Source organism: Ixodes scapularis, unplaced genomic scaffold (assembly GCF_016920785.2).
Source record: "Ixodes scapularis isolate PalLabHiFi unplaced genomic scaffold, ASM1692078v2 PGA_scaffold8__174_contigs__length_109621045, whole genome shotgun sequence".
In the NCBI taxonomy this organism is placed as follows: domain Eukaryota; kingdom Metazoa; phylum Arthropoda; class Arachnida; order Ixodida; family Ixodidae; genus Ixodes; species Ixodes scapularis.
The window spans coordinates 62,021,206-62,036,844 of NW_024609883.1; the positions used below are offsets into that span (position 1 = coordinate 62,021,206).

The 15,639-nt window shown below is 49.3% G+C and overlaps 1 protein-coding gene across 1 annotated transcript in view; it reads left to right on the forward strand.

The window, feature by feature from the left end:
* The first annotated feature begins 5,364 nt into the window (after positions 1-5,364).
* Positions 5,365-15,639, forward strand: part of LOC8033033 (multidrug resistance-associated protein 1) — an 89,277-nt gene continuing 79,002 nt past the window's right edge. The window contains exons 1-3 of the mRNA XM_042287006.1: positions 5,365-5,462; positions 12,177-12,339; positions 13,760-14,017. Coding sequence (XP_042142940.1) covers positions 5,365-5,462; positions 12,177-12,339; positions 13,760-14,017 — 519 coding nt within the window. The remainder of the gene's footprint in view (positions 5,463-12,176; positions 12,340-13,759; positions 14,018-15,639) is intronic.

Here is a 15,639-nt window from a genome sequence, read left to right on the forward strand (position 1 = left end):
GGGCTACGGTACGCCCGTTCTGGAGCTCGGTTACGCCTCTTGCAACGCCAATCCCTCGTCCGAGGAGAAGTTGGACGCTTCCTTCCAACAGTGCTACACCGCAGGTGGCTCCTTCGGTCCCGACGGGCACAAAGACACTCGACAGCGGCGGCAGGTTTACGTGGCTGGCGAGGACTCGCACTGCAGCTAACGTCGGTTTGGTATTTTCCACCGATGGGACAGGCTTCCGAAGCGTCAGCTTGTTCTCCGCAAGGTCGATGATGGCGCCATATTCACACAGGAAGTCCATTCCGAGAATGACGTCCCTCGAACAGTCTTGCAGAACGACGGACTTCACAGGGCATGTTTCGCCGTGAATCTCGACGCGAGCGGTGCATCTCCCGACTGGTGTAATCAGGTGTCCTCCGGCGGTTCTTATTTGTGGTCCATCCCACGGCGTCATGACTTTTCGAAGGCGGCGGGAGAGCCTCCCACTCAAGACTGAGTAGTCTGCTCCGGTGTCCACGAGTGCCGATGAGTCGAGGCCGTCGATAACAACGTTTAGGTTGTTGGACACCGAAGCAGGAGCGTCGTTGTGATGCGTAGCGTCGGGAGAGTGGGAGCGCTCCGTCGTTCTTGGAGGCTCTTTACGTCGGTCGTCTTCGGCAACTACACCTCCAGGGGTTGCCGCGCCTAGTTTCCCCGGCGAGGAGCGAGGGGCGACAGGCTTTCACGTCGGGTCGGTGCATCGGCGAAGCTGGATGTCGCGGCGACGGCGACCGGAACACTCGGCGGGACGCAGGCTCGGGGTACTGGGGTCGTCGCAGGTACTCGTCGATCTCCCGAGGGCGTTCACCATACCGGGGGCTCGGGTCGTTTGGGTGGAACCCCCGCAGCCCGAGTCGTCGGTATGGGCATTGGCGGCAGGTGTGGTTTGCTTCTCCGCAGTGAAAACACAGTGGGCGTCGGTCGGGCGTTCGCCACACGTCAGTCTTCCGAGGTGCGCGGGGCTCTTGGGCGGCGTACTGCACCTGGTCGTCGCGCCGGTGGTCGTGCTGCGGCGCAGGAGAACGACGTCGGGGCGGCGCAACATAGGCTGGAGGAGGAGGCGGTGGCCGTCGGGCCACTGCGGCGTAGGTCAGAGCGGGCTCTTCGGGTGGTGCTACGCAGGCAGGAGCCTCCGGTTGAATGGACCTTTTTCCAGTAAGGAGTGCCCCATGACGGTTTCGCCGCCTACTACAAATGGAGGGCAACCGGACTAGCCTTCCCCCATAGGAACAGATTAGTGTCGCAAGAAAACAGTGCCCCCCAAAAATGGCGAAAGGGCGATCAAGGTCAAGTGGAAAGGGTGCGCGCGTGCGCAGACGCTTACTGGAAAAAGGTCCATGACTTCTTCGCGCACCACTTCGGCTATCGACAGCTCAGCCGGCTGGTTGGCAGCAGGCAGCAGCTTCCGGAGCTCCTCCCGGACGATGTCGCGGACGATTTCCCGAAGGCCGTCGACACCGGTGGCGTTCAGGTCTAGTCGGCAAGATGCGCCGGTTCGAGGAGCAGGCACGCCGGCGAGTCGATGGTAATGGCTTGCTCGGGCCGACAGCGCTCGCTCGATGTTAGTGGCTTCAGCCACAAAACCGTCAACGGTTGTCGGGGGATGGCGGACAAGGCCCCCAAAAATTTCAGCCTTCACGCCACGCATGAGGACGCGAAGCTTCTTCTCATCGGCTGCCTCCGGATCGGCTCGGGCACATAGGCTCATGACATCCTCTACGAAGCTGGTCACGCTTTCGTTGGGGCCGTGTACCCTTGTTTGGAGAAGGTCCTCCGCTCGCTGCCGACGATGGTGGTTGAGGAACGTTCGTTTCAACTCCGCGGCGCAGGACTCCCACGTACTGAAGGACGCTTCGTGGTTTTCAAACCAATTCCTCGCAGTTCCTTCAAGCGCGAAGTAGAGATTGTGGAGGCACTGTTCAGTCGTCCATCCGTTGTGGCGGGCTACACGTTCATAGTGTTGCAGCCAGTCTTCAACGTCCTCGTGGACGTCTCCGTGGAAAGGCGTTGGAGTCCTGGGTGCGAGCGGCAGGTACACAACGGCAGAAGCGGCCGGGGTCTGCGCCTGGTTGGCCATCGTCGTCTTCGGATCGGTCGTGGGTGGCAGAAGTCCGTGTTCCGGGGGTAGACCTCGGATGCGGCGACTTGACCGGGTCTCGATCTGGTCTTCGTCGGGTTCTCTGGAGCTTCGGTTCGGACTTGTACTGCGGGAACTTGGAGGGGTGCGCTGCACGGACATGCGGTACCCAGCACCTCCACCAGAATGTCACGGGTGGTTACCAGTAAACAAGAAATAAACAGAAATAAATAAACGTTTAATGTGGCGAACTTGTGCCAAAAATAAAGAAGGAAACAGAAGAAAGCAGAGCGTCGCGGGCGTCGAAGTCGGCGTGTCAGTAGAGTCGAACGCTGGTGCGAAAACTGACTCGACAAAGTCGCGGGCGGCCTCTTATCTAGAGTGCGTCGGTATCTCGAAGATTCGGCGAAAGCGGCTCGAGCGTCGCGTGATCGGGGCGAGAATGAACACGCACTTTCTAGAAAACAAAAGCAGGGATAAATGATAGAAGTTACGTGCGGTACATGAATAAACGAGAACTTTCTGGAGGTCCGTGACCGAGCGTTGCTTTCTCAGCCCTGCGCGCGGCAATATTCAAGCACGTACAATGCTATTCCAAAACAAGCTAAAACTATTAGCAGTTCTTATCATGCGTTGTCAACGTTTCTTCCATTTCAAATATTGTGGAATGCAAAGCCAGTATTAAAGTATGTTCAAGCTACAGCAGAATAATTCGCCGGGTACATTAGAATCACCTTTTAGATGTCAGCTTACAGATCAGAATCCAACATATATGTCATGCATCTTAAGAATTCTGTATTTCTTTACACCTTAGAATTTTGGTTATTGTTTGTTCTCTTTGTGCAGCACTATAAAACGCTCAGACCTAGAGCATTTTAGGAATGGCTTTTAATGTTTACGTTTAGTTAGAGTAATTAGACTGTCTAGGTATGCATGTTTTACTTTGTTTTGAATTCAGTAAAGGTGCTAACTACCACTTCCCTTTCTAAATTTGTTGTCGTGAATCATCATTCTTGTCTAAGGCTCTTGGAAATATTTTGTCTAGGTAAAAAAGTCGACGGACGAAGACGCTAACTCACCATTCAGTATACTGATATGTAACGTTATTTTCAAGTAAGTTATATCTTTCTCTAAGTGCCACGTACCATTCACCTTTCATCTGATATTACATTCTTGCATTGTCAGTTTCCACCCATACCTTGAAGTGTTTTGTTTTGCCTGAGGAGGGGACGGTTTAGCTTGTATCCACACCATACATATTTTATAACACACTATTTTATTGAGGTCGTTGTCAATTAAATATGTTCACAAATCTATAGAAACAGCTTCTCAGAAAATAGTGCATATTCAATATATTTTACACATAATCACTTGAACGATGAATGATGTAGTTGTAAGTATAGCAATGAAAGTAGCAACAGGCAGTATAGAATAACTACCCTTCATGTAAAGAATAACCTCATCCAGCAACATGAAAAGTCATAAATATTTGTACCTAGCAACCAAGCGTCAAGTCTGCTTTGTCTTAGAGACCTAAACGTTTTCCGTCCAAGCGAATTATATAAATATATTGCGGCTCATATAAGTTGATCTGTAAAAAATCACAATCTTTTGCCTTCTCAAAAAGTTTCCGACCTTGCATTCATATGCGGCACTTTATGCGAAAAAATGTATTAAGGTGAAAAACTGGTATAATTTTGAGACTGCAGGTGACTTATGACGAAGATTGGGTGAAGTCGAATACTTGATAGCATGTCATACGAAACGAATTTTATTGCTCAAAATATGCTTTGTTATGCATACTAGTTGTCACTACATGTAAACGACGGTACAGAGTACTGAGAAGACCTTAGGTTCTAGGCCCAAGGCAACTCGCGTGCCAGAGGAGGTAGAAAATGGCTGCCGCCGTGCTACCTCCTTACCATTTTGCTCTTTGTCTCTTCGTCTATTCAAAGTTTATAGATACGATCCAATCAGGACTTGTAGAGTTCTCAAAGTGTTAATCTGCTGTTTTGCCTATCAAATCTACATTTCAGACATATGAAAAACACTCTTGTTCTATCAAAGGCGGTGGTCAGTGATCTTCCCAGGCTGAGCAAGCGACTGGCGAGCTCTTTATTGGTTGCCAAATTACGCTCTAGGCTGGCTTGCGGAGGGTAAGACATTTAACAACGTCTATGTTCTTTCATCTTATCGCAAAAGTCAGTCGCCCGGCGTAACTTACGGTGAAGGAATATATACACCAGAAAGTGTATGATGACCAGTATAAAATATAAGGAATAATGGCGTCAATATTATCATTATGTTCTTGATATATCCCCATAACAAGATCATATGTGTATGACCAAAAAAAAAATCGATTGAAGAGCTAACCTTTATCAAATAATACTATAACCACGACGATAATAGGCAATTAATTTAAAAACAGCAACTAAATATAGCACGCGAGACACATTCATATCAAACACCACTTGATTTGACGAATGCAATTCAATTGTAACATCAATACCTATAACGATACAAATCTGGAGTAAAAGAAACAAACTAAATGTTTCGCTTCAAGTATTTAAAAATGAAATGGAAGAACATAAGGAATCTTGACAATACAAGCAAAATTGGCAATTACATATTCAAACTCACCAATATGGTCGCACCTCTGCTAGACAAAGTGTAATTTGGATACTTTTTCTTGTAGAGGTCACATTGTGGCCCATCGCGACGGGGTCGTTGGTCACGCATGCTCCTTCCCTTGGACTGCCAAACGTATAAACCAACACGCGGCCCTGACCTCATGCAGCTGTGGTGGTGCTGTCGACGGCACTGCGCACGCGCAGACGCTTCGCTTCACGCAAATTCGGTTTGTGCGCACGAGCAGTGCCCACACCTGGTGTGGGCAAACGCGGGCTTGTTTGTAACCAGCGTGTCGGTCTATATCATGGTTGGGCACAATCAGCCCCAGCTTCTTGGACATTAACAGTTCCTGACACGATGGGCGAACCGGTTTCTTTGTGTACACGAAGGTAGCGAAAGTCGGCTTTGCAATATGCCTTCGGGGTTCGGTTGCTATAGCGTATCTGTGATACGATGCTAATAAATATTTCTTCAACCAACCGGATCGCGAGGTTTAGGCTGCCTGTATTTTGGTATCTTTTTTTGTGTGTGTCCATCCAGCCATTTCTGCGCTTGCTGAAAACTTAAATGGGCCAACAAACTCGATTATTGCTTACAGTCAGGTCACCTCCAGCCGCACCCGTTTCAGCATGGCCGTATTTGGCATCCTCTGGATGGACATTTTCTGGGTGTTTTTGGTGACCTTTGCCTACTACGGCTGTCTCATTGCGAGGATACCCATTTTGGAGTAAGTTGGAGATAACCTTATTTAGACCTTGCGTAGTCTTAGGTGTTTCTGGAACAACCGCAAAATAAAAACGTTTGTTGTGCGAGTTTTATTTTGATTATTCAATATTTTCAGGAGCATTCCTTGGAGGGAGAACTAAACGTTTTTAGACTCTTATGACAACCCCTCACATCAGCATAAAAAGACTTTTTTTTATCTTTTTAGTTACTTTAAAGGAAATATCATTAGCGCGGCGAAAGGATCTATGAAGTCATCTTGAGTTTTTACTACGCCACAACGTTGGCCTTCCTTGGCCCTGCGCGAGCTATGCCGGAACGAATACTTTCACTAGGAGTACTATATTTTTGCTTGCTTATTGCGCTATACAACTTAAGACAAGTCTACTAAAGACATGTTACCTTTCAAAGCGCTTGTCTACATTCCTTTACGTTTATGTGGCTTCTAGTGTATCGCATCCGTCGGTTCTCTGACTGGGGTTTGTCGAGGCACTTGTTGAAACGAAGCGAACACCACTGTTGAGTCTTTGACAGCTTCTTCTCTATCTCGTCGACCTTGTGGATAGCATTGAGGTAGCTTAAAGGGCAAAACAACCGGCCTCAGAGAAAACCGTTTAGCATACTCGCTCGCCTTTTTGAGCTCCCGCTTTTTCAATCGTCTTCTTTTGCCAAGCTCCAAATAATGCAACTCTTTAAAGCAATGAACATTCGTTCTCACCATCACATGGTGATAATTTTAACATTCATATATCATATAGTTTCTAAAGAGGGATATCGGCACTGTGACTATCTTGGTGTCTTCTCGGGTATTTCTAGCGGGAGCAGTAGCGCCTCAAATAAGATCGCGTTGTTCATGGTCAGGTTTGACTGCTCTTCAAGGATCGTGTGCTATCGCTTCATCAGCAGCGTCATCTGGGTGTAGCTTGTTGGGTTAATGCGTCCCCCTCAATCCGCCTCGTCATCTTCCTCTGAACCGGTTATTACTTGTACTTTTCAAGGATAAAATGTATCTCGGAAGCACCAGTTTCAGAAACTACTTGGTGTTCTTCAGGTACGCTCCAAAATGTACATGAGAGGCAAACCGTGAACCACTGAGTGTACGCATGCCGGCTTGTTTACTGTCTTCGGTAGGTGCCGGACTCCATCGTAGGACAGGTGTGTACGGTACATATCACGGCTCCGATCGCGCATTGCATCGTGCGCTGTGATTGTGGACCCATGATATGTCTACTCCAGGGCAGTAGAGGTAGCCACCAGCCCGGTGTTGGAAGATAACCGGCGTGGTCGTCTTAGCGGCCAAGAATCGCAATATTCGATCAGATCCAACGAGAACATTATGCCAACCTCAGCTCGGATGATAGGAAATATTGTCACGGGTGGTGACCAAAAAAATAGTAAATAAACAGGAAGAAATAAATGTTTAATGTGGCGAACTTGTGCCAAAAAAATAAAAGGGGTACAACGATAATAACAGAGCGTCGCGGGCGTCGAAGTCGGCGGAGCAGCACAGTCAAACGCTGGGGCGAAAACTGAATGTGGCTCGCCACGCGGAGCCCCTTATGTACATGCGTGGGCTTCTGGAATAATCGGCGTGGAAAGTTCGACGCGTAGAACATTCTGACCTCGAATCAGCTAGACGGTTCTCGATTTCACCAGAACATCACATTACAGTGTTAACAAAAATGCATAGCCGCGGTCAGGAATCGAACCCTGGCCCTTCGCGTGGGAGGCAAGCGCGATAACCGTTAGGCTACGGCCGCGCTGCCTACTTGGCGCGCGGCATTACTCCCCCCTTAAAAAGTGCACCGCCCCGATGCATCCCAAAACAAAACGAAGCACATAAAAAGAACGGCAACCTAAAGAGTCACTTGAAACACATAAGATCCACAGTCCTATCGAGCGTAGTACGGCTTCAGGCGCGCGACGTGGACGACTTCAGGTCGTGGTGGGCGGCGTGATGATGTTCTTGTTCCGTCGGGCATCACCTCGTAGTTGAGCTCGCTGAGGCGACGAAGTACCTTGTATGGTCCAAAGTACCGTTTCAGCAGTTTCTCACTGAGGCCGCGGCGACGGATGGGTGTCTACACCCACACCCTGTCTCCGGGCTGGAAGTGAACGTCCCTGCGACGAAGGTTGTAGCGGCCCGCGTCGACGCGTTGTTGGTCTTGAATCATGAGTCGGGCGAGCTGGCGGACTTCTTCGGCGCGTTGAGCAACCACCTGGGCGTCGTCGCTCTCATTGTCAGATGGTTCATCGGGCAGCATTGCGTCCAGCATGGTCGTTACCTTCCGACCATGTACCAGCTGGAAAGGGGTGAATCCAGTGGTCTCCTGAACCGCCGTATTGTAGGCAAACGTGACGTAGGGCAACACCTCGTCCCACGTCTTGTGCTCTACGTCGACGTACATAGAGATCATATCGGCGATTGTCTTGTTGAGTCGCTCGGTCAGCCCGTTGGTCTGCGGGTGGTATGCAGTGGTTCGATGATGGCCGGTGCCACTGAGACGAAGGATCTCTTGCGTCAGCTGGGCCATGAACGAAGATCCGCGATCTGTAATCAGAACTTCGGGAGCGCCGTGCCGGAGGACGATGGACTCGATGAAAAACTTGGCGACTTCCACAGCAGTCCCTGAGGGAAGAGCTTTCGTTTCGGCGTACTGCGTGCGATAATCATTGGCGACGATGATCCAGCGGTTCCCCGACATCGAAGGCGGAAAAGGACCAAGTAGATCCATTCCGATCTGCTGGAAGGGTGTAGTTGGAGGAGAAATGGGCTGCAGAAGTCCGGCCGGCCTCGTCGGCGGTTTCTTGCGTCGCTGGCACTCGTGGCATGATCGTGTGTATAGGTGAACGTGCTGGGTAGCAGAAGTCCGTATTCCGGGTGTAGACCTTGGGTGCGGCGACTGGTCCGAGTTTCAGGTTCCGCGTCGGGTGGTCTTCTCACCGGGCTCGGAATGGGGCTTCCACTGCGGGGAGGCTGACCACGTTTACCGGAGGTGCCCCTACCGCCAGCTCGGCCTGCAAGGATTCGCTCCAAACGACCGTCGACCTCGTGTTGGAGAACGACCAAGGGACATCGAGGAATACCTCCGTCGCCCTCCGTCACCAGCGCCCACCGCACCACGAGGTTCCCGTTCTCCATCCCCCAGACGTTCCGCGTCGCCTTTCCGTCGGTCGCGCCGTGACAGCCTGTCCCCCCTATCTCGTCGGGAAAACTAAGTGCGGCAACGCCTGGAGGTGCCGTTGCCGAAGACGACCCGAGTAAAGAGCCTCCAAGAACGCCGGAGCGCTCCCACTCTCTCGACGCCCCGCATTGCACCGACGCGCCTGCAACGGTGTCCAACAACCTAAACGTCGTTATCGATGGCCAAAACGCGTCGGCACTCGTTGACACCGGGGCAGACTACTCAGTATTGAGTGGGAGGCTCTCTCGCCACCTTCGAAAAGTCACAACGCCGTGGGATGGACCGCAGATACGAACCGCCGGAGGACACCTCATCACGCCTGTCGGACGGTGCACCGCTCGCGTCGAAATTCACGGCGAGACGTGTCCTGTGAAATTCGTCATTCTACAAGACTGTTCCAGAGACGTCATTCTCGGCATGGACTTTTTGTGTGAATACGGCGCCGTCATCGACCTTGGAGAAAACAGATTGACGCTGCGGACACCTGTTCCGTCTTCAGAGAAACTCCAAACTGCGTCAGCCGCCGTCCGAGTCGCTGCCGACCACGTGAATCTGCCGCCGCGATCAAGTGTTGTCGTACCCGTCGTGACCGATGCAGCTACCCGTAGCGAAGTTCTTCTGGAAGGTTACCTCCAGTTGCTCCTGGGAAGAGGAATAGGCGTCGCACGGGGAGTAGCTGAACTTCAGGATGGCCGCACTGTGGTCCTCGTGACGAACTTCCGGAATGAAACGCAACACCTCACAAAAGGTGCAGCCGTTGGCCACGTCGAGGAACTCCGAAACTCCGCCGAAATCGCCGCCATTACTGATGAATCCTCGCCACCTCAGCAAGACGGTACGTCGCCAGCGCAACTCGACATCGACCCTAAGCTTCCGGACCCGAAACGACGGCAGCTGATTAACCTCCTCGCCGAATACCGTGACTGCTTTGCGACGTCGTCGAAGGTACGCAAAGCAGCCAACGAAGCCGACGATGGACGGCCAGCAGTCACAGACCCCGGCCGCTCCTGCCTTCATCTACCTGCCCGTCGCACCCCGTACTCCGACGCCATTCCACGGGGACGCCCACGAAGACGTCGAGGACTGGCTTCAACAGTACGAGCGGGTGGCCCAGCACAACCGATGGACGGACGACCAGCGCCTGCAGAACCTTTACTTCGCGCTCGAAGGAACGGCCAGGCACTGGTTCGAGAATCGGGAGACTTCGTTGATCTCGTGGACCGCCTGCAAGAATGAGTTGAGGCAAACTTTCACTAACCAGTATCGACGGGAGAGGGCCGAGGACCTTCTTCGAATGAGAACCCAGGGCGCAAACAAAAACATCACATTACAGTGTTAACAAAAATGCATAGTCGCGGCCAGGAATCGAACCCTGGCCCTTCGAGAGGTGCGGGGTAGCGCATGCCCGTGCAGCGTTCCCCTCCCAGGGCCCGCAGTGCAAGCCCCATTCCGAGCCCGGTGAGAAGACCACCCGACGCGGAACCTGAAACTCGGACCAGTCGCCGCACCCAAGGTCTACACCCGGAATACGGACTTCTGCTACCCAGCACCTCCACCAAAATGTCACGGGTGGTGACCAAAAAAATAGGAAATAAACAGGAAGAAATAAACGTTTAATGTGGCGAACTTGTGCCAAAAAAATAAAAGGGGTACAACGATAATAACAGAGCGTCGCGGGCGTCGAAGTCGGCGGAGCAGCACAGTCGAACGCTGGGGCGAAAACTGAATGTGGCTCGCCACGCGGAGCCCCTTATGTACATGCGTGGGCTTCTGGAATAATCGGCGTGGAAAGTTCGACGCGTAGAACATTCTGACCTCGAATCAGCTAGACGGTTCTCGATTTCACCAGAACATCATATTACAGTGTTAACAAAAATGCATAGTCGCGGCCAGGAATCGAACCCTGGCCCTTCGCGTGGGAGGCAAGCGCGATAACCGTTAGGCTACGGCCGCGCTGCCTACTTGGCGCGCGGCAATATACTTGTAAGCGATACAAGCTGTGATAGATTTAAATGGGTACTTCGGCAATTTTTTCATGGCCGCCGATTTGTCTCAAAATTGCCTCAACGCACCGATAGACACGGCTGTGTCAGTTTGTCAAGTATTGTATGAGAAGAAAAACATTTCGGGAAGTTATATAGTTTTCGAGTTCCGTTTTCATTGTGTTTCTCAAACCGGGAACCCCTACTGGCAACATTAAAGTGTGACGAAAGAAATGGTGCAAAGTTGGCAGTAAGCCATGTTTCCTTCCAACTGATTACAAGAAGTTAAGAAGTTTGATGGTGGGATAAGATTGCTTCGTCGCTGATTCACTTAGAAGCGCACAAAAAAAACACTTGACATACTTTGTTTATGACGACCTGCACGACCTGAAAGTCTGTACCATTTTTGATGTCTTACCACTAAAGAGCGCACAGAAATTTGAATTCTGGTTTTGGTACCATCTTCATTTACGGTTTTCGTAATTGCTATAATAAATTTCGAGATAATAAATACTATACCAAAAAGACTAAAGCCCGGGTAGAAGGAAAATGCAATTTGTTTGGTTAGCTCTGAAAACAGCCGGAACACCTTTTTAAGCGAGAATGGAGTGCTTCACGGGTATTTCGAAGACGTCATTTCAGACGAAATGGACAACGACATCCAAGACAAAATTCGTCGTCGTATATTGCCGTCCTGGTCGCAGTCTAACCTCTGTGAGCTTCTTTCTAAGCACTCGGAAACCTCTATTGACAAAGACGCTGGCTTGCATACTTTGTTGATTTACAGCTTTTAACAAGCTGCGCTTTTTGAGTGACTCCTCGCCTGTGAAAGTGGCCTGGCTTCCATAGTTCTTAATACAGCGGATATAAGCAATGCAATGGGAAGTTGCACCCTTGCTCAGAAATGTACAGCAGAACGCTGGGTATCTGGAGCTTTGTTGAGCATTCTGGAGTGAGGACGTTATCAATCTTTTTCTAAACTCCCTGAACCGGTGATGGTGTCTCACAGAGCAGATTGCACATTGGCGTAACATGTCATCCCTTCTGGCGGTCCTTTTATACCAGTACTGGTTTGGTGAGGCAAAGTGCCTCATGTCTAGCGCCGAACTTTTCCTTTCATAAACTAACGTGGTCTTGGAAGTGTAAGCACCGTTCCTGCGATTTTGTTTCTTTCGTAAGACTCACCCGTTGTCGGCTCCACTTGTTTGCCGAAACAGCATTGTCAGTATATAAACGCCTTGCATTTGACTGTGAGTCAGTTTCGCAGAATTGTTTGGTCTCCGTTTGGGCGGTAATGAGTTTGATAAGGCAGTCCTAAATATAGTAAGAACATAATAATTCTGAAATCAGCCGCTGTCCCTCTCCGCGCATGTTCCTTTGGTAAATTCTCCCGCTGTTTAACAATTGAAGTCACAGGATTGTACCACAAACTAATGCTTTGTCTAATCAGGTATTGATTTTCGCCGGTTAGATTGGAGTCCGCTAGATATAGTTTTTCTAATGTTCGTGGTGTATACATGTAGTGATCAATAAATATTTTTTTTTCTGCAGGAACCTGATAAGCGATAGCAGCAGCTCCCAATTGGGCGCGCTATCTGGCATATTCCTGGCTACCTGCGTTGGGGAGGGACTTTTGTCGTGCTACCAGCTGCATCTGTGCGCGCGCTTCGGGCTACGAATTCGAGCTATCCTACAGGCGGCCGTCTTTCAAAAGGTAGGATATGTATTTATACTTTTTCATGTTGTAGTGCGTTATCATTAGAACGCTCGTTTTAACGAAAACCGGGCTATGTCTTACATTTGTCGGGGCGGGGGGAGCAGAAAAGAGGGTGGCGCGTGCGACGCTCCCATTGGTCCGAAGCGCTGACGTCAGCACGCGTCCACCTCTCCCTCTTTTTCCGGTGCTGATAAACTGACAGACACCGCCGGGGTTTCGTCAAAACGAGCCTTTTGGTTTTTGTCGAAGTCACGCGCACAGCTGGTACGGAGCCAGAGAGGAGAAAGTGGCGCGCAACACCTCCTGGATAACAAAGTCGTAGTACTGAACCAGATGGCTTAATCAGAGAAGGCCAACGCTGGGCACAGATTGAAAACGAGTACTGCGTCAGCGGTCGGATTCGCCTGAAGCCTCAGCCGAACGTAGACGTAATCGTCGTGTCCAATCTGTGTACTGCGTTGGCCTTCTCTGATGGCACCATCCCATTCTGCACTACGGCTTTGTTTTCGAGGAGGTGTTGCGCCACGACGCAGTGGAATGCGGGTGTGCTCAGTTGCGTGGGCTGTGATGTGTGCGTGTAGTTAGAACCATGGATGCGGTTACTCCACGAGTGATATGGATGTGGTTCTTTCCACGACTAATATTGAAGGGCCTATCACGGGGCGTGACGTACTCTGACAGCCAGACTACAGAAAAGGGGTGGACAAAATTACACGAAGATCCATTCGCGGATTCTTAGGGAATCCGTTTGCATGACGCTTGGGAAACTCCACACACGTTCACCCATTCGAAACGCTAACATTGACTCCGTCACGAGGTCAAAAAGAGGCAGCCTAAAATATTGGAAGCAAAAGATAAAGCCAAGAGGGAAGGACAAAAGAAAAAGTAAAAAATAAAAGTTAAGGGGTCAGCGTTAGCGTTTCCCAAAGGAAGACGTGTGTGGCGTTTTCATGAGTCATGGCAACACATTCGCTAAAAATCCACCAATGAATCTTTCTGTTTTTTGCATATTTAATGAGCACCGAATTTTGTTCTCATTTCTCTATTTATATTTCTTGGGAGATCAGTAAAATAGTTCGTATCATTATATCTGTCTGACCACGGTCGGTGAAACAGCGAACTGAACCACTTCGTCATACAGTCTGGACTTTTGTTTCGTCGAGTCTTGAGAAAAAAATCACTAAATTGCGTGCAATCTATAAAAGCACTATTTGATCTATGGGATTCGTGTGATACAAGCTACAGTCGTGAGTTGTTTTGAGCGTCAAATCGCAATACAGTACAAGAATATATGCAGGTCAATGTTGTTTAAAAACTTCGCTAAACACTATCAGCCAACCTAGGGTTTAATGTGCATCAAATAAGTCTACAGATGCCATAAATAAAACAAACCTCATCTATACATTCATTTCCCCAGATGACTCAACTGTCGCCAACTTCAAGGACCCAATATCCTGCAGGTCAGGTAGTGACCATACTGGGTGTAGACTGCTTTCTGGTCTCATACTGCATCATGCAGTTTGCGATGCCCTTCATAGGCATCATCTGCTCACCGCTTATCTTCTACATGCTCTCGGTGCGTGTGGGAGTGGGACCCACCGTCACGTGCGCCACATGGCTCCTTTTAGCCTTTCTGTTGACGATTCCGACGACGAAGATTCAAAACTCGCTTTTGGTAAGCAGCACGACACACATCTGCCAGTTAAGTATGCATTAGTAAACTACGTAAAACAAGTTGAGTGGGTGACCTAAGTTCTATTGTTTCTCCGATTCAAGATATACTAAAAAAACTGGTCGACAAACTTCTTTCGGAGGGATGACTATACACTTTTTAGCGTTGCAGAAATGCGTAACAAAAAGCAAAACCATAAAAATGGTTCTCTAAATATAGCAGATGATATATCGTTTGTTATCTTTAGTTGACTATAATCATCCGGACTATAGTCACCTGACGACGTCAGCGGGGTGGTGTGGTCAAGTAATCACCCCCCCCCCCCCCCCTGAATTTGAAGGAAACGTATGGCCCGCCGTATTTATTGCACTCGTTTGATCTTGGTACATGCCGAAAGTTTGGAGGACATTGCTATAGTCTCACTACGTTATAGTACATCCGTCTCTGACTGGTGTGCTTAGCATCCTATTACGCATGTGCGTGAAATTGGTCCTGAAGGTGGCAAGAAATGAAGTCACAGAAGCCGGAATATCTTTGTGTCAGATATCACAATCCTGGTGGTTGGGCCCATAAGTTCCTCAAAAAATACACGAGATATCGTATATTTCGCTCACATCGACGCATCCCAACTCCTGGCTGCAGAAGCTTCCGCTGACTGTGAATTGGGAGAGCGACTTGCAGCATAGCAGGTGTCTACCATATCCACCACCACTGCTGTATCACCACCAGGATCGCGGGCAGCGACAGCACGACGTTTCTATGACGTCGTCAGGCGGAAATCTAGGAGCCACTTTGTAGGACACGTTAAACAAGTCAGTCGCAGACGCTTTTTAGACACCATAGCCTACCCGCGCAGCAGGACTTCCTCGTGTGCGGTGCCAAATACCTTTTCTAGGCGTACGCGATAATATGACTATAGCATCCACCAATGTCTTTCTCCTTTGGAAGTCGCGGTATGAGTGACATACCGTGACATAGGAATTGTGCACAAAGAAAAAAGCTAACTTTTGAAGTTTGGCAATCCAAATATCCTTTCTTGGCTCCTATTGGGCTTTGCCGCAAAGTGCTATTTGAAGCCAAGATAATTTGCCTTGGCCCTAACTAGCCAAAGAAAAGTAAAAGTAAAGCTTTTCTGAGGCTTTCCACGAGGTTACCGAATTGCCATATATAATCAAGGGAAGCCAGGTTACCGCCGCACAAACAGCGGTAAACCGTAACCTTAATGCGAGTGACATGAACTTAATTCAAAGGCAATTCAGGAAGGCAAACATTGGTAAAAGATAACGCTGGTTCACCTGTCGATTAGCCTATTTCATTAACGTGGGCAACTCTAACAATTGAGAGAAAACACACGAATGTTGTAAATGGACGAAATCGGCCTATTGCTGAGCTAGTTGGTTTATTAATTTCGTTAATGTGCACAGCTTCAACAATTAACCAAGTAGTCCAATCAGCGGCCCCTACGTCTACATACGACATTCGTGAATATGTATGAATTATCGAAACTCTCGATATCTAATAAAAGCAGTCAAGCAACTAGTCCTACCCGTGGTGTCTTAACCCATTTTGTAACTTTGTGTTTTCGTCTAAATCGTCCAAGATCTTAGCGGAAACGAAAGCAAAAA